The 20804-nt window shown below is 45.0% G+C and overlaps 1 protein-coding gene across 8 annotated transcripts in view; it reads right to left on the reverse strand.

The window, feature by feature from the left end:
- The window catches only part of TSPAN4 (tetraspanin 4), a 693477-nt gene that overhangs the window by 102335 nt on the left and 570338 nt on the right, over positions 1–20804 (reverse strand). For 7 of the 8 annotated variants that reach the window (XM_075928231.1, XM_075928235.1, XM_075928237.1 and 4 more), the window contains one exon: positions 3786–3977. The exons of the other annotated variant lie outside the window; for it this stretch is intronic. In XM_075928231.1, coding sequence (XP_075784346.1) covers positions 3786–3977 — 192 coding nt within the window. The remainder of the gene's footprint in view (positions 1–3785; positions 3978–20804) is intronic. 8 annotated transcript variants of the gene reach the window in all.

The following is a 20804-nucleotide window of genomic DNA, read 5'->3' on the forward strand; positions in this document are numbered from 1 at the left end:
AACACTTAGACAGCGATGAGCAGCACTAGTATGCAATGTCTTCACAGTAAGAACAGACACATTCCCAGAACTACGCTCCCGTCTTGCCTTAAGGTAGATTATAAAGATTTGCAGTACAGGGAAATAAACCCTCAAAGCCAGTGGGAATTGTTCTATTGCCTTCAATATGCGCTGGACCAGCATATGCTATATTTCAGGCCCAGAGAGGAATAGATTGGGTGGTTCAGTCACAGGACAATGGTTCCAGCTCACCAAATTTAACTTGCCAACAACGGCTGCCCATACACCTTATACTCCATCACAATGATCGTTAGGAGCACTTGATTTCTACAACTATGTTTGCAAAGAGACGAGCTTCTGTTATAACTTTTCAGAAACCAAACAAAGGTAATACACAGAGTGTTTCTCTGAAACTGAGAGCTGCTCCCCAGCTTCAGCCGTCAATTTGCCTCAGCATTCAGTTATGGGATTACACACACGAGGCTGCCTATTTATTTCGAAAGATACTCATGCCTCTGATTTCCCTGGGGAAAAACAATTTTGTTCTCGATTTATTTCGGGTTTCCATAAAGTTCCTCAGAGGGCCCAATAATAGGAATGGGTTTGATCAGTGAAGCAGTCGTAATACTTGGTCAGATGATGAATAAAGAAATGGGCCAGATGCTTGGGCTGATGGAAATCAAAGAAGTTCAATTGATGCTCTGCTGGCTCAAACCAGCAGAGGCTCTAACTCAGTGTGTCTTTATGGATGATATACAGTAGGGGTGGGTCAGGAACCTCTGACCCACAGAAAGATCAGTCAGGGGTTGAGGGCTGTGGGGAGGTGGTGGGCAGGCGGAGGCTGGGAGAGGCCCTAAGCCTCGGGGGCCAGATCCAGGCAACCCAGGGGGCCACATCCAGCTCCCAGCTATTAGGTTCCCCACCCTTGATTTATAGTATATCCCACTATGTAACACCCATTTTGTTTTAATGTTTTAATCCTGTTTAGAGTAGACCTCTGTGGACTCATCCTCTTTCAGCTGCTTTTGGGTCCCAGCTAGGGTTGCCAGGTGTTCGGTTTTGAACCAGACAGCCCAGTATTTGAGCTTTCTTTTTGGGAAACAAATTGAGAAACTATATATGAGAAAATATAAATAAGATGTAATATAGATTGTGATGTAATGTCAAGTATGTCCGGTACAGGCAGTCCCCGGGTTACGTACAAGATAGGGACTGTAGGTTTGTTCTTAAGTTGAATCTGTATGTAAGTCGGAACTGGCATCCAGATTCAGCCGCTGCTGAAACTGACCATCAGCTGACTACAGGAAGCCCAAGGCAGAGTTGCTCCGCCCCGGGCTTCCTGGAATCAGCCGCTGATCAGTTTCAACAGGCTGAATCTGGACGCCAGTTCCGACTTACACACAGATTCAACTTAAGAACCCCATGCGTCCCCAAGTCAGCTGCTGCTGAAACTGATCAGCGGCTAATTCCAGGAAGCCCGGGGCAGAGCAACTCTGCCTCGTCCTGTAGTCAGCGCTGGTCAGTTTCAGCAGCGGCTGACTTGGGGACGCCTGGGGCAGAGCAGCTGGGGTGCTACTGGGTTGGTCCAGTAGCGCCCTTCTGGGCGCTACTGGACCAACCCAGCAGCACCCCAGCTGCTCTGCCCCAGGCGTCCTGGTTCAGCTGCAGCTGAAACTGACCAGCAGCGGCTGAATCAGGACGCCTGGGGCAGAGCAGCTGGGGTGCTGCCGGGTTGGTCCAGTAGCGCCCAGAGCGACGCTGGGGGACCAACCGGCAGCGCCCCAGCTGCTCCACCACAGGCGTCCGGAGAAAAGCCTGGTCTGCTGGCGGGTGGGGTGGCGTACTAGCTGTGCCCCCCTCCCCCAGCAGACCAGGGAGACGCGGGCAGCGGACCGAGACGCACCGCGGTCCCGCCGCCCGGGTCCTCCGCGGCTTTGCTCTGCGTCTCCCTGGTCTGCTGATGACCAGTAGACCAGGGAGACGTGGAGCAAAGCCGCGGAGCACGCGGGCAGCGAGACAGCCCAGACGCGCCGCGGCTGTCCCGCTGCCGGCGTCCTCAGAGGCTTTGCTCCACGTCTCCCTGGTCTGCTGGTCTGCTGAAGACCAGGGAGATGCGGAGCAAAGCCGCGGAGCACGCGGGCAGCGGGACAGCCCAGACGTGCCGCGGCTGTCCCGTTGCCGGCGTCCTCAGAGGCTTTGCTCCCCGTCTCCCTGGTCTGCTGGTCTCCAGCAGACCAGGGAGACGCAGAGCAAACCCCGTTCGTAACTGTACACCTCGTTCCACGGAAGCCTAATCCAAACTAGCTAGTCCGTGCCGCGTGTAGCCGCGCGGCACGGGGTCCGAACTAGCCAGCATTTAAAAATGGCGCTGGCCGGTTTTATGCAAATGAAGCCCGGGAAATTCAAATCCCGGGCTTCATTTGCAACTCCGTATGACTACATAACCCCCCCTAGTTCGAACTAGGGGGGTAGTGTAGACATACCCCAATTCAATGAAAAGCAACAAATTCAGTGCATTCAATTAATAATACTAAGACAGCTCTAGTAGCCCACTCAAAACACCCCACCTCAGCTATTTATTATTTTAGGTTGGCATTTCCAAAGTGGCTTAAAAGAGTCTGTTACTCTGAGCTCATTGAAATGGGAGGCAGTTGGATGCCTAAAACCCTTGGCTCTTTTGGAAATCCCAGCCTGACTTTTAGAAAAGACTTAGCATGAGAGATGTTACTAACAAAACCAAATTCTGCCATATTGTGCTCCGTCTAAGAACTGTGTTCCTGACAGCACAGCCATGACTGACTTCTCTCTGTGGAGATATCACACAATCCAGAAACAACTAAGCAGACAGTAATCACAGAAACAACATTTAAATAAAAAAGAGAGGCCAGAGACAAGGCTCCATGCAAAGATGTGCCCTGGGAGACATCAAAGGGAGTTCAGGACTTATCCCTTCCGCCATTGCTAAACACAGTGTGGAGTGTGTACAGGCAAGGTTTCCAGCTTGTAGCTGCTTTCCCATGGCCAGAATTAGCAGGCACATCCCAACTCTCCACTGACAGGAATATTCCCTTTAAAGAGGGGACAGAGAAGGGAAGAAGGCAGAGAGATAACAGCAGAGATGTTGACCAAACACTCACTCAGTATGTTTTGGGCAAAAGGTCAGGATTTGTAAAGGGCATCCAAAGAGATTCCAACACCAGCCCTTTTTTGGTAAAAGGGTAAGTGAAAATTGTGTTACTTATGGAAAGGATGGTCAGGTGTGGTACTTGTGCATATCTGGAGTGAACAAAGCTGTATTCGGTTAGTTACTTCATGCAGTTACTATGTTCCTGAATTTATTTTGATTTTTAATTTATCTAGGAAAAAGCACACCTGTCCCAAGCTATAGGCACTTCTGTGATTAATTAAAAATACAATTTAATCAAACCGAACCAGCAGTGTGAAGCAGAATATAATAAAGTAGAAGCAGACCCATATGATACCTCATCTCACCCACAAACAGCAGCGCCTGTTATCTCTTTCTGTCTCTGAAAGACTGGCAGTGGTGTTATGAAAAGCACCCATGAGCATGTTGAATCTCATTGTCATTCAATGCCATCCATTTATCATACCCTGAACCCCAACAGATTCAAACTATTTTTCATACTAAAAGTTGGGGAGGGGGATAAGGTCCAGATGTGACAGAAGATTTCCACCTAGACTCTACATTGATGCTTCCACTAACGTGGCACCAGCACCAGGGAACAACAGATGCCACTACTGACCGCGCATGTCTTCATACTCACACTCAGCAGGAGGCACTTGTTTTCTTTGATGGCTCCTATACAGCCCACAAAGCCGATGATCATGACAAAAGTCCCTGTCACAATCAGTAGGTTGGCAGCTGACAGGGATGGGAAAGAAGAGGAGAGGGTAGCAAAGTTCCCTTGGGTAACAGCCAGCCAGATTCCAACTCCAAGGATCCCGCAGCCTCCCAGCTGGGAAGACAAAGAAAAACAAAGAAGCTTAGTCATAACACCCATTATCAGTATTATTTTTATCTTGTATATCACAGCAGTATCTAGAGATCACATTATACTAGGTCCTAGACACACACAGTAAGAAATAATTCCTGCCCTAAAGTGTTTTCAAATTAAAGACAGACAAAGGGTGGAGGAGAAAAGGAAGTATTAGCCCCATTTTACTGATGGGGAAAATTCAGGCACAGAGACAAGATGTGACCTGATCAAGACCATGCTGCATCTCTGGAGGATCCTGTGACAGTATCAGACCTCCTGAGTCTTAGACCAGTGTCTTACCCACAAGGGCAACATCTTCCTCTCATCTTCTCTAAGAGAAAATTATGGGAGGCAAATGTCAAACTCACATAATTTCTAGTATGGCTGGGGGCCAAAATATCCCCAGGCACTATATAGGCAGCTCAGAGAGCTGTAACATCCCCTGTGCCTCTTACCCATGAAACAGTCTCCCACTCCTGGCATGCTTCCTACATCAAGACTTGCAAGAGGGACTGCACAGTGCTCTTTATGGCTATCCTAGGTACTGCCTGTGCCAGGGAAACTCTCCATAGACAATTAAGGGTGGGTTTACCATATACAGAGATAATCCCTCCCCTAGTATTGCAAATAGGGACACCGATCACTTATATTGTGGCCTAGTTACTTCGATATTTTCATTCTCTGCAGAGAACTTAAAAGACTCCTTGGGTTGGTCTAGCACAGGATCAAGTGAGAAGCAACAGTGCATGATTCCCCAGGTACATAAAAAGTAGAAAGGCTGTGTGACATTATCTGATTAAAATACAACCATCATGATCATTGATGCTACTATTGTTACATAATTGCAACAAATCGCCTACAAAGTGTGTCAAGGAATGTGTCAACAGAATAGTTATGAATTGCTGAATATGATTATGTTGTTTATAAGCATGTATCATTTATTAATACTAACGATGCATTGGTATTTCAAATGTTTGCTCTGGTAGAAACAGCAACAAGGTAGTTAGCCAGCACACTGTGAAGAAACTAGTCAAGATGAATAGCCCATCAAAGAACACGTAACTCACAATGGAACCTGCCTATCCACACTTCATGGATTTTCCTGTGATGACTAAGTGAAATCATGCATGGACATGTGATTTGCCTATGACTCCAAACATCATCTTGTTACCTGTAATTTTCTGGGTTTCACTTCACTTGTCAGAAGCTAGAAAAAGGCCTTGAAAACATCTCCATTTTGCCTCTTTATTGCTCAAACCGCTGGACTCTGAATTTATGCTAATGGGAGCATTCTAATCCTAGGACTGAGGACCTTCCCGACCGGAAGCAACTGGACACTTGACTTAAGCCAACAGTTTATTTCTTCATGCTTAAAACCTGAACCCCAAGAACTTGCAACTGTTGTATGTCTTTGATTGCTTTTGCCTCCCTCTCTTTCTCCCACCCATTCATAAGAGCTGAGGGGTATACTGAGTTGACCTGGGTATGTGGCTGTCCTTTGGAATCAGAAGAACCCCTTTATTTGACAAAAATTGGTTTTAAATAACCACTCATCCTTAAATTCACCATTTTTGATGGTGATTCAAGGACTGGAGTGCCTAAGTTGACTGTCTTTCTAACTTCTTGTTAGCCAGTGTGGTGAATCATTTTATTTTTGTTGCTGGTTTGAGATATCTTATGAGAGAATAACCACCAGTTTTGGGGTGTGTCTGCCTTTTCTCAGCAGGTCGACTTGAATTTGGGATCTCAGTTGTGACCCATGGAGGCATGGTGATAGGATGAACTAAGGGTGGGCAGTTTGCACCACAAAAACATCATTTATGTAGGCTATATTCATCGGGACTTTTAAAAAATACATTCCTTTATCACCCTGCTGTTTGTAATTGTGAAAAAGCCCACAGAATTGTTAGAATTCACGTAAAGCTGTGAAATTAAATAGACTTAAACCAAAGGAGATTTCACATGATATTAGTCCCACAGCAGAGCATCACTTAGGTTTCTTTCCGTCTCTTTAAAATAACTGATTTTAATTGAGTTTTATAACAGCACTTTATTAACTAAAATCAATTAAAGGCTGGGAAAGAAATCATCTCCACATAGTAATAAGTCATGCAGTGTCATTCTTTTTCAGATGCATAACAATTAAATGTGTACATAAAGTAGGTGAGCATGAGGCAGAGCATGAACCAAAAAAGGAAAGGAAAGAGAAAGAGTTAGCCTTAAACCCAGGCATTAACCTCAGACATGAAACAGAGAAGGAATCCAAGGAAACCACAAAGTAACCTCTTAGCTCCTATAACTCAAATCAGTTATTTAGGGCTGGACTGTGCATGGGCACTCCTCCACCCCAGTTCACAGCCCCACAGCTCAAGGCAAGGCTGAGGGAGGGTGCGTGGATGACACTATCCTTTTGTAATGCTTTAGCGTCTTCCCTCAGTTGCTCCCAGCATCCTTTGAAGTTTGGTGCAGGGCTATGGCAAATCCTCACACCAGCCCTACTAAATCAGCAGTGAAATAGAAGAAACAGTCCTTGTGTCTCTCTCAAACACAGGGTCTACAATTGCACCTGGCCTTTAGGTGGGATGCCTGCATGTCAAACACCTTTTTATGCCCCCCCTGCAAATTTAGAAAACCTGACCTATGAGGAAAGGTTAAAAAACAGGCTGGCTTAGTCCAGAAAAAAAAAAAAAAAGACTGAAGGGGGCACCTGATTACAGTCTTCCAGTGTTTTAAGAGTTGTTATAAAGAGGATTATGATCAATTGCTCTCCTTGTCCACCGAAGGTTGAACAAGAAGCAATAGGCTTAATCTGCAGCAAGGGAGGTATAGGTTAGCTTTCCAACTACTAAGGTAGTTGAGCTCTGAAATAGGTTTCCATTGGAGGTCATGGAGTATCCACCATAGGAAACTTTTAAAAACAAGTTGGACAAACACCTCTTAGGGATAGCCTAGGTTAATTTAGTCCTGCACAGTGAAATGGGGTAGGACTCACAACTTCTTAAGATCTCAACCAGCCCTGGATTTGTATGATTCTATCTCCTGCCACACACCCTGCACAAAAGCCAGGGACAATTCAGTCCACAGGATAACCTAAAGTATGAACAACAGCTAACATTCGGTCACTGCTCTGATTCCAAACGAGGTGTAGTGTCACTAAACAATTTGTTTACGTGTTCAAACTTCAGGCTTCCCCTTAGTCCAGGTGTGGGCAAAAGGAGGGGGGTTGATCCGGCCCACGGAGGCCCTACCGCTCCCCCACCTCCAGGCAAATTAGGGCCTAAGGGCGGGGGAGCGCATGAAACTTCTTCCCACCCAGATTGGCCAGGAGGCGAGGAAAGCACGAAGCCTCCTCCCACCCTGCGAGGAGCACGTAGCACTTTGAAGTGCCACGTGCTCCTCGCGGGGTGGGGATAGCACGGGAGGAGGCTTCGCATGCTCCCCCTGCCCCCAAATCAATCAGGGCACAGGGGTGGGGGAGCTGCATGAAGCTTCCTTCGCCCTGCCCCAGCCCTGCGAGGAGCACGTGGCACTTCGAAGTGCTACGCACTCCTCGCAGGGTGGGAGGAGGCTTTGGGGGCAAGGGGAGTGCACAGACACTGATATTCCCACCCTAGCAGGGAAGATAGATGCAAATACGCCAAAGTTTGGAGTGTGGGGGGGGAGAGGTTGGTCTCTCCAATTTCTGGGATTCTGTGCCACTGAGCACTGGGCACTAGCAAGTCTATATAAATGTCTCTGTTAGGCAGCAACAAGTGTAGATCCCCAGGAGCAACAAAGATATCCATTTGCAATCCTTTTAGCTATTATCTTTAATACTATGTTTATGAAATTCCAAAGCATCAATGAAATGCAGCACACACGATCACCTTATCATAGCACTTAGCATTGCTATTTTGTTGCCTAGACTGATACTAAATGTATATCACTGTACTTTGTAATTTGCATGAAGTGTGTCTCACTAGTGAGCATTATTATTCATGCGGCAGTCAAAAGATTGATTGCAGAAACCGTTCCAGCATCACCTGTTAAATTCTTTGCCCTATGAAGGGCATAACGGATATAAAGTTCTAAAAACACCATTGCCCCTAGGATCCTCTATTTGCCCAAAGACACTTCTAGCATCAAACTTTTAGTTATGAGTACATTGATCCTACTCTCAAAATATCGATCCACCCTCAACAATGCATGAACAAACAGAAGTACATGCACATGAAAATGCTGGGGTTGTGGGTGTATACATTTAGCCCAGAGCTGACACTTGAGGTCAGTTTGTCAGGCAGTGTAGACCACCAGAGCTCCATTAACTTCAACAGAGCTACACCTATTTATACCAGCTGACAATCAGGCCCAGAATCTTTAGCCTTCTAAAAGTAAAAGTTGATTGACCAAAGTTGGCACACTGGAGACAACTGCTCCAGCATGCCAGGGTCTTGGGAAATGACTCAGCAAGAGGCCCAATTAACTTACTCTGAGACCAGGTCTACCCTAAAGGGGAAAGTTAAATTAAGATAAACAACTCCAGCTATGTTAATTACATACATGGAGTCAATGTACTTCTAGTTTCCCCGCTATCCCCACAGCAGGAGGCCAACAAGAGCAAATGCTCCAATCAGCTTCCTTTACTCCTTGCAGGAGCAGGAATACTGGCTGCCAATGTGGGGTGCCCCTTGAGTTTGATTTACTATATTTGCTTTGCTTTACTAGACCCACTAAATCGATCCATTTGATTTGCTTTACTAGACCTACTAAATCGAACTCTGAAAGATTGATCATAGCAGCGTCAATCTTCCCTGAAGTGAAGACATGTTCACACTAGGAGATTTCACAAAGTCCTTCTGATGGGAAATGACAACAGTGCCCAAGCCTTCTTACTCCATCTTACTCTCAATCCTCCCTTTGCAAACCATTCCTCCCTTTAGTGGTCAACATCAAAATCACTACATGGCAAGCTCTGTTCTGAGAAACAGGTCCTCCCTTTAAAGCTAAGCAATGCGGCTTTGTAAGGTCTTGTTTCCACAAAGCACTTAAGCACACTCCTATTCATCAAAGCACTTAGGCATATGCCTAACTCCAACCATGTTTTCAGGAGCGGCCCTAGATAAGCTGTCGGCAACTGGCGCCCTAGGTGAAACGCGCGATTGGCGCGCAATAAGCGCCCCCACTTCCAAAGCCCTCAACGGCTGTTTATCTTGGCGCCCTAGGCGACCACCTAGTTCACCTGTATTGACGGGCCACCACTGAATGTGTTTATGCCCCTTTGACCTGTGCAGCCCTTGAACATTTGCTTACACGCTTTCTTTTAAATAGGAGCTTAATGGGCTGACTGAAAACCCACAATGTCAATGGGAGTTTCTAGAGGGCTCTGAATCTGGCGCCTCAACTGGCCAAATGGAGCACTGCTGAGCAATCTGAGTTACTGTGGTCTGCACTATTCTCTGAGTACAAGGTGCTGCCTCTAAGTCTGTAGATTTGATATACCTTGTATATTTACATTATAGATTTTGGAGCAAAGAGAGACTATCGTAAAAATTTTGTTGCAGTTAATTCCCTGCTGCCTTCCTGTCTGTTTTGATTTCTACTCAACATCTAAGGAGCTGCAATTTATGGATAATTTTACTTGGTTATTAATGCTGTTCTTTCCCCCCTTGTTTTTGCCAAACACTTGAAGGAAGACTGTTGAGATGATAGCTCTTGACAGCTTTCAGGGTTTTCTGCAACATAAAATAAAACAAAACAAAAACCAAACCCACTAATGGGGCAGCTTTTGATGGCTTTACTGTGTTCAAGAAGGCTCCAAAATGGTGATGGTTAAAGGAGACACTAATCACTGAAACAAAAAAGTGACAGAATGACTGTGGCAGCGGTATGATATATTGGCCAATAAATATAAGCCCGGAATGAGTTCATGTGGCAGGTAAGAGATAGGACCTGCTTATCAAAGATGACACCTTATGCCAGGTTTCTGATTATGGCATCACTCATTCTCCTTTGAATTAAAAATTGTATAACATTTTGCCCAATTATTTCTGATGTACCTACTCCTTTGCCAATGACAATTTCAAAACAAGATCTGAAACTGATCACAGCTTTTTTTTTTTCAGTAATAATATACTTTATTTTTTTGTAGCGCATGTCCTTCAAAAAGCGACAGTACTCAGAGAAGGAGGATAATTTGGTGCTTACAGCATGACATTGGGACCCAGGAGATCTGGGTTCAATTCCTGGCTCTGCCACACACTTCTTGTTGTGAATCTTAGACAAGCCACTTGAGATCTCTGTGCCATACTTTGCCAATTGTAAAATGGGGATAGCAATCCTTCTGTTGTCCTTCTTGTCTATTTTTGTAGAAGACTGACAGCTCTTCAGAGCAGTGCCTATTTCTTACTATGAATATGCATAGTGATGATCACAACTAGGCCCTGCTCTTGGATGGATTTTCTAGGTGCTACTATAATAATATATACAATAAATCATTTCATAAGGGGGATAGAGAATATTGCTGCCTAGGTATTATCCTCATGGGCAGACTTTGACAGAGGGAGGTTAACTGATGTAAGCACAGTCAGTAGCAGATCTAGGAAGGAAATCTAGGGGCTTGAATGTGCTCTTACTTACCCCAAGAGAACATCCAGAGAAACTCCACTCAATGTCACCAGTGTAAATCCAGCTCTGTATGTCATCAGACTACAGTCCAAGGAGTCCTGACTCTCACTTTCTATGCTCAAATGGCTAGAGAACACCTTCCTCCAGTGGTCCCCGCCATGAGATCTCAGCCAGACTTGGACAAGGAATGCATAATTACTAGCTTCACCCAGGTGGCAGGCACCACTCTTCAGGTGTGTATTAATCATCAGATCTCAGCTGACAGACAGGGTACCACACTGGGCTGTGATAATTATGTCCCCCAGTTTTTTACAATGTCTTGCCTGAGAGAACACACTGTGTTCTCTTCACTGTGCATTGCTAACCTAATAATGGAATTTGTCTCTTTGTGTGTCTATGATCCACAGGGCACAACAGCTCCCTGGAAGCAGCACACAAATTAGGACTAGAAGAACAGTAAGAGTCTAGCCTAGTTCTGGCACTAGCGGGTTTGCAACGCCTGTAGAGAAACAACTATGTTTGAATACAAAATAGGCCCATTATTCAGACAAATGGCTAATGCTGCTGGGAAACTCCCCAGAGATGTTCTGTACACCTACCAAACAGTGGGCCCAGGTCACCTTTCCAACTCACGTACATTAGGAATCAAATATGCTGGAGTCAGTGGAGTTCTAAGGAAGTGAATTGAGGCTGTGAGAAAGGCGAATTAGGCCCTGCATATGTATTATGGGAGTCTTGCCTGCTGTGCAAACTGCAAGAACAAAGAGAAAATGATATGTGCTCTCCTTTTGTGCATAAGCAAAAATAGAAATAAAAGCTTGATAGTGTGTCTGTACCAGATGCCTTCAAGCTGGCTCCAACTTCACTCATTACTTGGGCCTCTTTAAAGGGGACTAGAGGTATCTGATATCCATCAGTTGCAGAAGCAGCAGATACTGAAAAAAATCAATAAGAAGCTATACGTTGTGCTTTTTTCCTGACACCTCCACCCCTTTCCTTTGCCTCTTAAAATAGCAGTGAGCAGTTTCTTGCCTGGTGCTTTAGGATATGACCAGGCAAAACCATTTTCTTAAGTCTACATGTCATTAAAAGGCTCTCCTCCTCCCAACTGAGAGACTCCCCACCCTCAGCTCAGATCCTCAGGAACATCTCTGACAAGGAGGGACAGACAAATGAGGCAACTGTCCCAGGACCCAGCAATTCCAGCTGGGCCCTTTAAATCACCGCTGGTGTGATTTAAATTACAGCCCCAGCCCCTCCTCCTCTGCCCAAGGCACCACCCTTTCTGGAGACACATAGCTGGCTACCCTCACGCCTTGCCCAGGGGTCCAGTAGCTCTGTTGACCCCCTGTCCGTACCAAGACACCCAAAAAGCAAATAGACTCAACTTCTGTCAGGATGAAATTCCAGAGTGAAGAGTATCCCCTGAGTATCCCCAGCACTCCGCCTCCAATTCCATAAGCCTAGGGACTTTCACATCATGCTGTCCAGCAGGTTCAACTACCTGAATAATACGCTGAGAGAAAAGTGCTCCCTGGAATAATGAGCATCAATGCTAATCCAAATGAGCCCTCTGAGCTGCACCTAGAAACTAACAGGCAGCAAGTGCATTCTCCGGTGAGCGGGGGTACTGTGCTCCCTACACGAGACAGTGCTACCTCAGGGCTGCATTGAGACCTTGCGATCCAGCCTGGGGAAGGAACCACACAATTTTCTTCAACTTCCTTAGGAGCAGAGCCCAGCATATTGCGGCTCAGCATGTCAGTCCCCTTCCTGCTTCCACCGCGCTCCTGGGGTAGGGAAGTTATCTGTGCCAGCTCTTTTGCAGGCACAGGTTGCCCCCTCTTTGTGACAGCTCTGGCACATAGACTGTTGCACCGAATGAGGAGGGGGGTGGAAAAAAATCTCTACCCACACTCTGGCCAGACCCACCCACTCCCTGCCAACCCACTCCAGAGGGAAAGCAACAGCCTGGTAGGAACCGCTCTCCCTTCTGCATAGGTTTCAAGGATATGGGTAGGCCATGCAACAGAATAAGGGCAGGGTCTCTTTGGGTATGTCTAGACTACATGCCTCTGTCGCCAGAGGCATGTAAATTAGACTACCCGACATAGTCAATGAAGCCAGGATTTAAATATCCCCAGCTTCGTTAAAATAAAAATGGCCGCCATGCTGTGCCGGCTCAGCTGATCGTCGGCATGGCACAGCAGTCAAGACATGGATTGGAAAACAGAGAACGCCTTTGTCGACCACTCCCTCATGCCTCGTGAAATGAGGTTTACAGGAGCGGTCAACAAAGGCTTTCCCTGTCGACCAATCCATGTCTTGACTGCTGCAGCATGCCGAAGATCAGCTGAGCCAGCACAGCGTGGTGGCCATTTTTATTTTAATGAAGCCGGGGATATTTAAATCGCGGCTTCCTTGACTATGTCGGGTAGTCTAATTTACATGCCTCTGGCGACAAAGGCATGTAGTCTAGACATACCCTTTATGTCCCTTCCTCCCTTGCACAGGAATGTAGCAGGGCTCTTATAAGTAGGCAGATGTATTCGGTATTGTCCAAAGTTTACAAGTGGTCTTCAATCTTAGTTCTGAGTACCATGCACAGTTTATTCTGCTGGTGACAAAGGCATGGACAGTTCTGGCAAGGTTCAAAATTAATGGGAGCATCCTATTAACCAAGCAAAGATGAAATCTCTCTCTCTTTCTCTCCTTCAGATGCACATACATGCACTAGGCATGTAAAATCCCAGTTAATCAGTTAACCACCACTGAAGTGGCTGCCTGCTGCCAGGTTCCTGGCTGCTGCAGCTGGCCCTCTTCCCCCCCCCCCCCCCCCCGGAGGAGCCAGCAGCACATGGGGGGCCAGCTTCTGGGGCTGGCAGCAGGAACCAGCAACCACATGGGAGTGAGGCTGGCTTCTGTTCCCAGCTGCCACTGCCAGATCCCCTGCATGGCAGGGGCGGGCAGCAGGAGCCAGCTGCCATGTGCAGCGGGGGAGTGCAGGCGATTCTCGATCCCTGCAGGGCTGGAGCAGTCCTCCACCAGAGGCAGGCCAGGGCAGGGGACTGCTCCCGGGTTCTGGTTAACCAGCACCTGTTCACATCCCAAGTGCGCACACATATACTCACTCTTTGAGAAAAATGGCCCACAGAATTAGCTTTTTAGAATAATTCTAATGGGTTACAAAATAAATTATTCAGACTTCAGTGCATGCATTTAAAATTGATCTTACAGCTTGGTACACAAAGTAATCCCAACCAGCCCTGGATACATGTACACAACTAGAGGAATTAAATCTGCAGCTACAGCTATTCGCTTACAATATGGCAGGAGAAATTGCCTCATTGTTCATCGTAATAGTCCTGATGCCCCTAAGTGATTTTTTATTGGTTTTATTGCACAGAAAATGCATCTAATCAAGGATTTTCATGTTGTGTCTGATTAGAATCAACACACCCTCTCTCATCATTTAGACATAAGCCCTTTTGCATTAAAAAAATCAACTGATGTTGGTTGTACATCACACTGAGATTATTTTGTTTTGCTGTAAAATGAATTCACATATTCAGATATTGTTATTATTTCTATTTATAAACTAACAGGGGAATTATGGTAGCCTCTTAAAATCACACTGCCTATAAAGTAATTTCCTGTGTGCATATACTATCACCACTTTAACTACAAAGCAGAATAAAAGTATACAAGGGGACAGTAATGTCATGATATTAACATTGCTAGTAATAATTATTGGCCTAAATAACATACGGCATACCTCAGCTATTGCTCCTTTTACTCCTCCAACAGCTCTGGTTTGTCAAATAAACATATTCAAGAGAAACAAGACCCCTTAGTTACAGTACTGCTTCTCCCACTGCTTTGATCAAGCTGTTATAAAAGCTCATGCGAGGGACCTGCTAGAGGTTCATTCACCACTTCACAGGCTATCTATAAAGGAAGAGTGGAAGGTTGAGAAGGAAGGTACACACAAGTGACTAGCTCTTCCCTCTGGGAGATGGGGTTTAAATCAGCAGTTAATCACAAGTGGAATGTCGGGCGGACTCAGTCAGATAGCCTTGTAGACATTTATCCACACCACAAAAAACCACTAGAATGTGGCTCATTTGTTCTATAGGAATCTAAGACTGAAATAACAGAGTTTGTCTACCTGGCATGAATCGGATGGTTTTGCAGAACTGTTGAGGAAGGTGAGACCACATACAGGCATCCACACCAAGGAGTAGAGGGTATGAAAATATCAAAGGGAAAAATAAGTAGGCAGAACTGGTAACCTATAACTGGTAACACAAGACTCTACACAGACAAAGAGCTGTTGGCACCTTCATTAAATGAAGGGTACTGAGTTAGTACCCTTCCTATCTAACTGCTATCCTATGATCCTTATCTGCTTCTTTTAACTATCCAATCTTTAGGTGCTTATACGTTACCAGTTCTGCCTACTTGTTTTTCCCTTTGATATTTTCATAGCCTCTGCTCCTTGTTTCCTACCCACTTCCTTTTTCCTTCCCCTCTCTCCCTTTCTCCGCTATTCATTTTGGGTCTGCACATCCTAAACTCAAAACTCCAGTCATCTGAAGAAGTGGGCTATGCCCACAAAAGCTCATGATACCATCTTCATGTTTTGTTAGTCTATAAAGTGCTACCAGACCATTTGTTGTTTTTTTAAGTTTATCTTGTACAGACTAACTTGTCTACCCCCTGAAGCTTCCTCCTAAACAGTAAGAGCTAGGACCACCAAATCTGGTAGGGAAAATGGGATGTGCCCAGAATGGGACTGATTCTCATAAAACCATGCAGAAGAGAGACAAAATCACCAGCAGGTGAAAGGGGCTGGCTGTCTCTCTCCATCTGGGACTGCCCCAGTCTGGAGCCTTCCACTCCCAAAGGACTATTTAGGGAGGGCAAGGGGAGCTGAAGCCCCTCCCCTCAAGATTCATATAGGGACATTGCTTGATATTCCGTTTCTTCAGGGAGCAAGGGGAAAGTTCACAGTTTGCTACATTCCTCACTCCGACTGGGGAGTTCGGGGGGCAGACAAGCTGTATACTTTGCTTTCACTCCCTGACAGGAACAGGAAGAGGAAGAGCAAGCAGCACTGGTACAAATTTTTCTTTTATTTAAAAAATATTAATTGAATTAAGGACCTAAGCAACACCAGGTAAATGAGCGACTAGTTAGAATATATTACAATTATTTCTTTATGGAAGACAGGATTCCTAGTTATGTCACATATTCTGCTGTGGAACCATATGAAGCTATAACTCCTTTTCCCATCTAAACCACATACGAGGTGAGTATTTCTAGTATAATTTAGCAGTAAATGTCACATGCCAAAGAAAAGTAGGATTTTCAGCAGCACTCACATTTTTAAAACCACATTTTCTAGACAACTATATTTGTACTCCAATGATGCCAAGGCTTGGATTAAAAACACTTCCTAGTAAATAATAATAATGAAATTAATAATATTAATTCTGCAAATGTTGTTGCTAGTGGAGACACTATCCCATCCTTTATCCCTTGAACTTGAGTCCTTTCCTCTTCTACAGAGTTCAACAGATTTGCATCAAAATTCATGTAAAACAACCAGACTAGAGCAGAATTCTCCATGTAACACACTGAAAACTGAGGTGTGCTATACAGATACAGCTCTGAAGAGAGACAAGTAGGGAACTTCATGGCATGGGAAGGAGTTCAGGAAGAGACTGTCTCTCATACTCGCACAATACCTGTCTTCACTTCCTGACAGCCCCATTCTATGCTATTCAGGTTCTAGGATCATACTCCCTATCTGCGCACACATTCAGTGATACTATCCTTCAGTGCAGGCTCTCCCCATTCTTGAACTCTACAGACCATTGGGAAAAGGAAGCAAGGCTACTAAAGTCTCTTTTATGCTCTTCAGGGTGCATGGAGCTAGTAGTCCCTTGTGCTTCTCCCTGGCCCTTGTGTATGGTTCCTTTCTTTGCTTAACTCTCATTCTGGGCATTGCCACAAGGGCCAGCAACAATCAGGGTCTAAAGAGTTGGCTGTAATGAGACTGAACTGGTTTGGAAAGATCACTACAGCAGAATAGTTAAAGGTATCAACTACCCTGATTGCACACAGAGCAGAAAAGCTATTTTGAGGTTAAGGCTTAAGCGGAGGATATCCTAGGAGAAAATAAACGCCTGAGTATTTCAAGCACAACTTATTATGTGGTGACACACAAATGGGAAACAAGGATGAGACATCTTTGCTATAAACTGAATTAATGGGTCACCCCCATCACTAAGAATGCATTGTTTTACAGTACCTGGGAGTCTGGGACTAAAGACACTGAATTTTTCTCTTGCCTGCATCAGATAACTATTTACTAATGACAGCATGTTTGGAAGAAGCATCTGAAGGATCTGTAGCCACTAGAGGACAGTTCTGCAAGAACTCAGACATCATGTGATTTTGCATATCTACAGGACTAAGCTAAGCCATGGAGATGAAGACAACAGATCAGATCCCCATCTGGTGTAAACTGCTGTTACTCCATGGAGTTGAGCATTCACTATTCTGAACAGCTAAACTTTCCCATTTCAGACACAAATGAAAATACAACCCCATCTACCTCCCGCCCCCCACAGGTTTTAATGTGAACTTTCTGGTTCAATTTTAATTTCTTGCTTCATTTGTCTAGCACCAGCCTATTCTCAGAAGTGGGGGGAGGCAGACATGCAATTAGTGAAACCCCACCTAATCCTGCTGCTCACCTAGCCGTAATTCAGCTCTGACTGTTGTACCTGGGAGAATGCTGCTCTTCTAAAATCAAATAACAGAAATCCCCGATGTAATTAGCTGCAAATCAAAATCTCTCTCTTTCTTGCTGAGATCCATTAGGCATATAAACCATACTTCTTTACAGATGGGCACAGGAATCCAAGGGAGGTTTGTCTTACTCCAGAATTAGCAATGCTGAGGGAGTCCTCTGCTGGTCTGACACACAGACGATTTGTTACAATTTCTGCACTTTTGATCTGTGACAATTGCAAGCATATGCTAGACAAAGTGCCTAGAAGAAAATGGATTCCAGTTTCATCAGTGATTCTGAAAGTCACTCTCTGAACTAGAAACAGCGCTTGCACCAAGTGTGTTCTGCACTGAAGTCATGATGCACTGAATAGATTAAAGGAATTTTAACGGTTAGCCTTCTAAACACATCATTCCTTCTTTCCACTGCTCCCCACCCTGCTTCAACACCTTGGGTGAACATTTCAGAGCTGCTGAAGGGATCTAGATGCACAGAGGCAGATCCTCAGTGGATGTAAATTGTCACAGCTCCATTGCACCAGAAGCTCTGCCCCATAATTCCAATGGAAACGGGCTATGCAGATCCTCTAGCCAGTTATAAAAACATTGGCTTTTATGATATTAGGCAGCCTCTTTCCAGAGTGATGCCAGTGCTCAAGGGAACATGAATGCTGCAGGAGGGTTGGTGGAGCACGGTGAATGAACATTCTACCCTTTCCACAATAAAATCTACCTCATTTGTCAAATGAAAATGAGTTTGCTAGTCTCAATATAATTCCTGGTGAGCATCTATCCAGAGCAGTGGTTTTCCACCTATAGTCTGCAGATTATGTCTCAGTTTTCCAAAGGCATCTGCACCTCCACTCAAAATTGGTAGGGGTCCACAAAAGAAAACAAGAGTTGAAAACTACTAGTCTAGAGGCACATCATGGCATGAGTGTCTCTAATGTATTTCAGCTGAAGGGTGCAACAATAGGATGTACCAGTAGAGCTGCGTGGGAAAATTTTGCAGTGTGCAAGGATGTTCTAGAGAGGACTTTAACCTGGGCAATCCATTCCTCACTCTATTCACTTTAGCATTGCTTCCAAAACTCCCTCTGCCTCAGCTCAGAACAAGTGACATCTCCAGCCGGCATGTAGATGTTAACTCCATGTTATAACACATCACAGTGAAGATACTTCTTTACCACCAGGTTCAGGGCTTCATTTTAAAAAATCAAAATGTATTTCTTGCTGAATTTTTAGGTTGGTATTTTATTCTGCTTAGTTGTCTTTATTTTATTATTGTCTTCTTGCACTGAGGAGTCCTGTGGCACCTAATAGACTAGCCAAGGTGTTGGAGCATAAGCTTTTGTGGGCAAAGACCCACTTCATCAGATGCATGTCTGAAGTGGGTCTTTGCCCATGAAAGCTTATGCTCCAACACTTTGGTTAGTCTTTAAGGTGCCACAGGACTCCTCACTGCTTTTGCAGATTCAGAGTAACACGGCTACCCCTCTGATTCTTGCACTGAGACACCTGTAACCACCAAGTAAGGAATTTCAGATACATAGGGCTGTCAGGTACAGAGCATTATAGCTGCCATGCAGTTCTGCAGATGATAAACAGAATAAAGTAATTAAAAATTAAAAGCTCTATGCAACTAATTGCTTGGCCTGCGATTCTTCTTCCATTTCATGAGATAGAAAATGGATGAATTTATAACAAAAAGCTACAATTTTCAATGCTGATAAACTCTGGGCTTGTAACATGGGACATTATTTACATACATTCCAAATTCTTCCTAAACGTAGTGTTCTAGATCCTCGACTGGTATAAATTATTGTAGGTCCAATGAAATAATTGCACCAGTGTACATCAGCTGAGTATCTGGCACATAGTGTTGCCTTACCCTTTAATACCTTATATGGCAGGGTAATATGCTGCTTTCCCTACTTCTGGAATGAATCTCCTGCACAGTAGTGCAATGTGTCCTATTCCAAGTTTGTGGAATGGAGGGCCTTGTTTCTCTGCTGTGTAACTGGAGTTTACCGCAGCGCATGCCGACTGCCGATGCCTGTGATCCTGAACTATATCCAATCTGTCACAGCAACATCCTGCTCTCTGAAGCCTTACTTCGCAGTGCCCTTTCTGGCAGCGTAATCTGATGTCACCTGTTCCAAGCAATGCATCTCTGCAATATACACTGTTATTTTAGTTTGTTTTAATCAAACATAACCTATAGGACAGGCTTTGTTTCAGGACCTTTGGTATTTGCCAGGCTAATGCACTGTACTAAGCATTTTCTTGTCAGTCCTAAAAATGTTACAAGTCATTCAGCAAGGTACTAAAATAGCCTTCATTTTGACGGTCTCAGTAACAGCCCCATTTAAAAGTACACTTTTCCAGTTTCCCTTGGTGAAGTAATGTCCTCTCTAGAAATTCATTACTCTTCTTTAATCTAATTAACCTTTCAAATGGCACGCCTATGCAATCAAAGTAGTATATTTGAGTACAAATGGTGGCTTCAAAATAAAGGAAAGGAAATTAGAATGCTGTGTGTATGTGCCCATTGGGAAAGTGCACCAGAAGTTATTAGGCTGATCCCTGATGTGGTATTAGCCACATGCTGCCCACTGGGGCTCCACCTGCATCCCAGGGACCCTTGTCTGCCCTGTTCCCCCACGTGCCCCTTTCACTCTCGGCACTGGGACCCTGCACGCCCTACTACACCCCCTCCCTCCTTGCACTTTTGGAGTGCACTAATTCCCTGATTTGTGTCCATCCCTGCTCCTTCTCCCTCACTCCCAGAGTGTGAACAGCTGTGAACACCTGATTCATGGCATTCCAGCTGTGGGAGGGAGAAGGAGGAGCAGGGATGGAACATGAATCAGACAATTTGTGGTTCTCCAAAAGAGCTGGGAGGGAGGGGAAGCATAGGAAGTACAGGGCTCCAGTGCCCCAGTGTGTGAGAGGTGCATGGTGGGGAGCAGACAGGAGGCAGCATGTGGAACCCGAGTGGGCCGTAGGTTGCTGCGGCCCACTGAGGTGAAGGAGACCACTCATACAGCCCACTCCCTCTGTTTGGTTTCCCGTCGGCACTCTAAAATATATGCATTATGCCAATCGCAGATGTAAATGGAACAAAACTGCAATACGTGTTCTTAATCATACCTAATCCAAAAATGTATGTTGTGTTCCTTGTACAAAAACTTACTGAAGCAGTCTTGGTTGGGCCTCAGAGGCCCCTATTCAACAGAGCACTTAATCACATGCTTAACTCCATCCTTATTTGGCAAAGCATTTCATCATGTTAAGTACCATTGACTTTAATTGGTAATTTCTGTAGCAGGCTTAATTGCACCATACTGCAGTCTTATCAACGATGGAGGATGCAAAAATGCAGAAAGGCAACAGATGAAG

Source organism: Pelodiscus sinensis, chromosome 4 (genome assembly GCF_049634645.1).
Source record: "Pelodiscus sinensis isolate JC-2024 chromosome 4, ASM4963464v1, whole genome shotgun sequence".
NCBI lineage: Eukaryota > Metazoa > Chordata > Testudines > Trionychidae > Pelodiscus > Pelodiscus sinensis.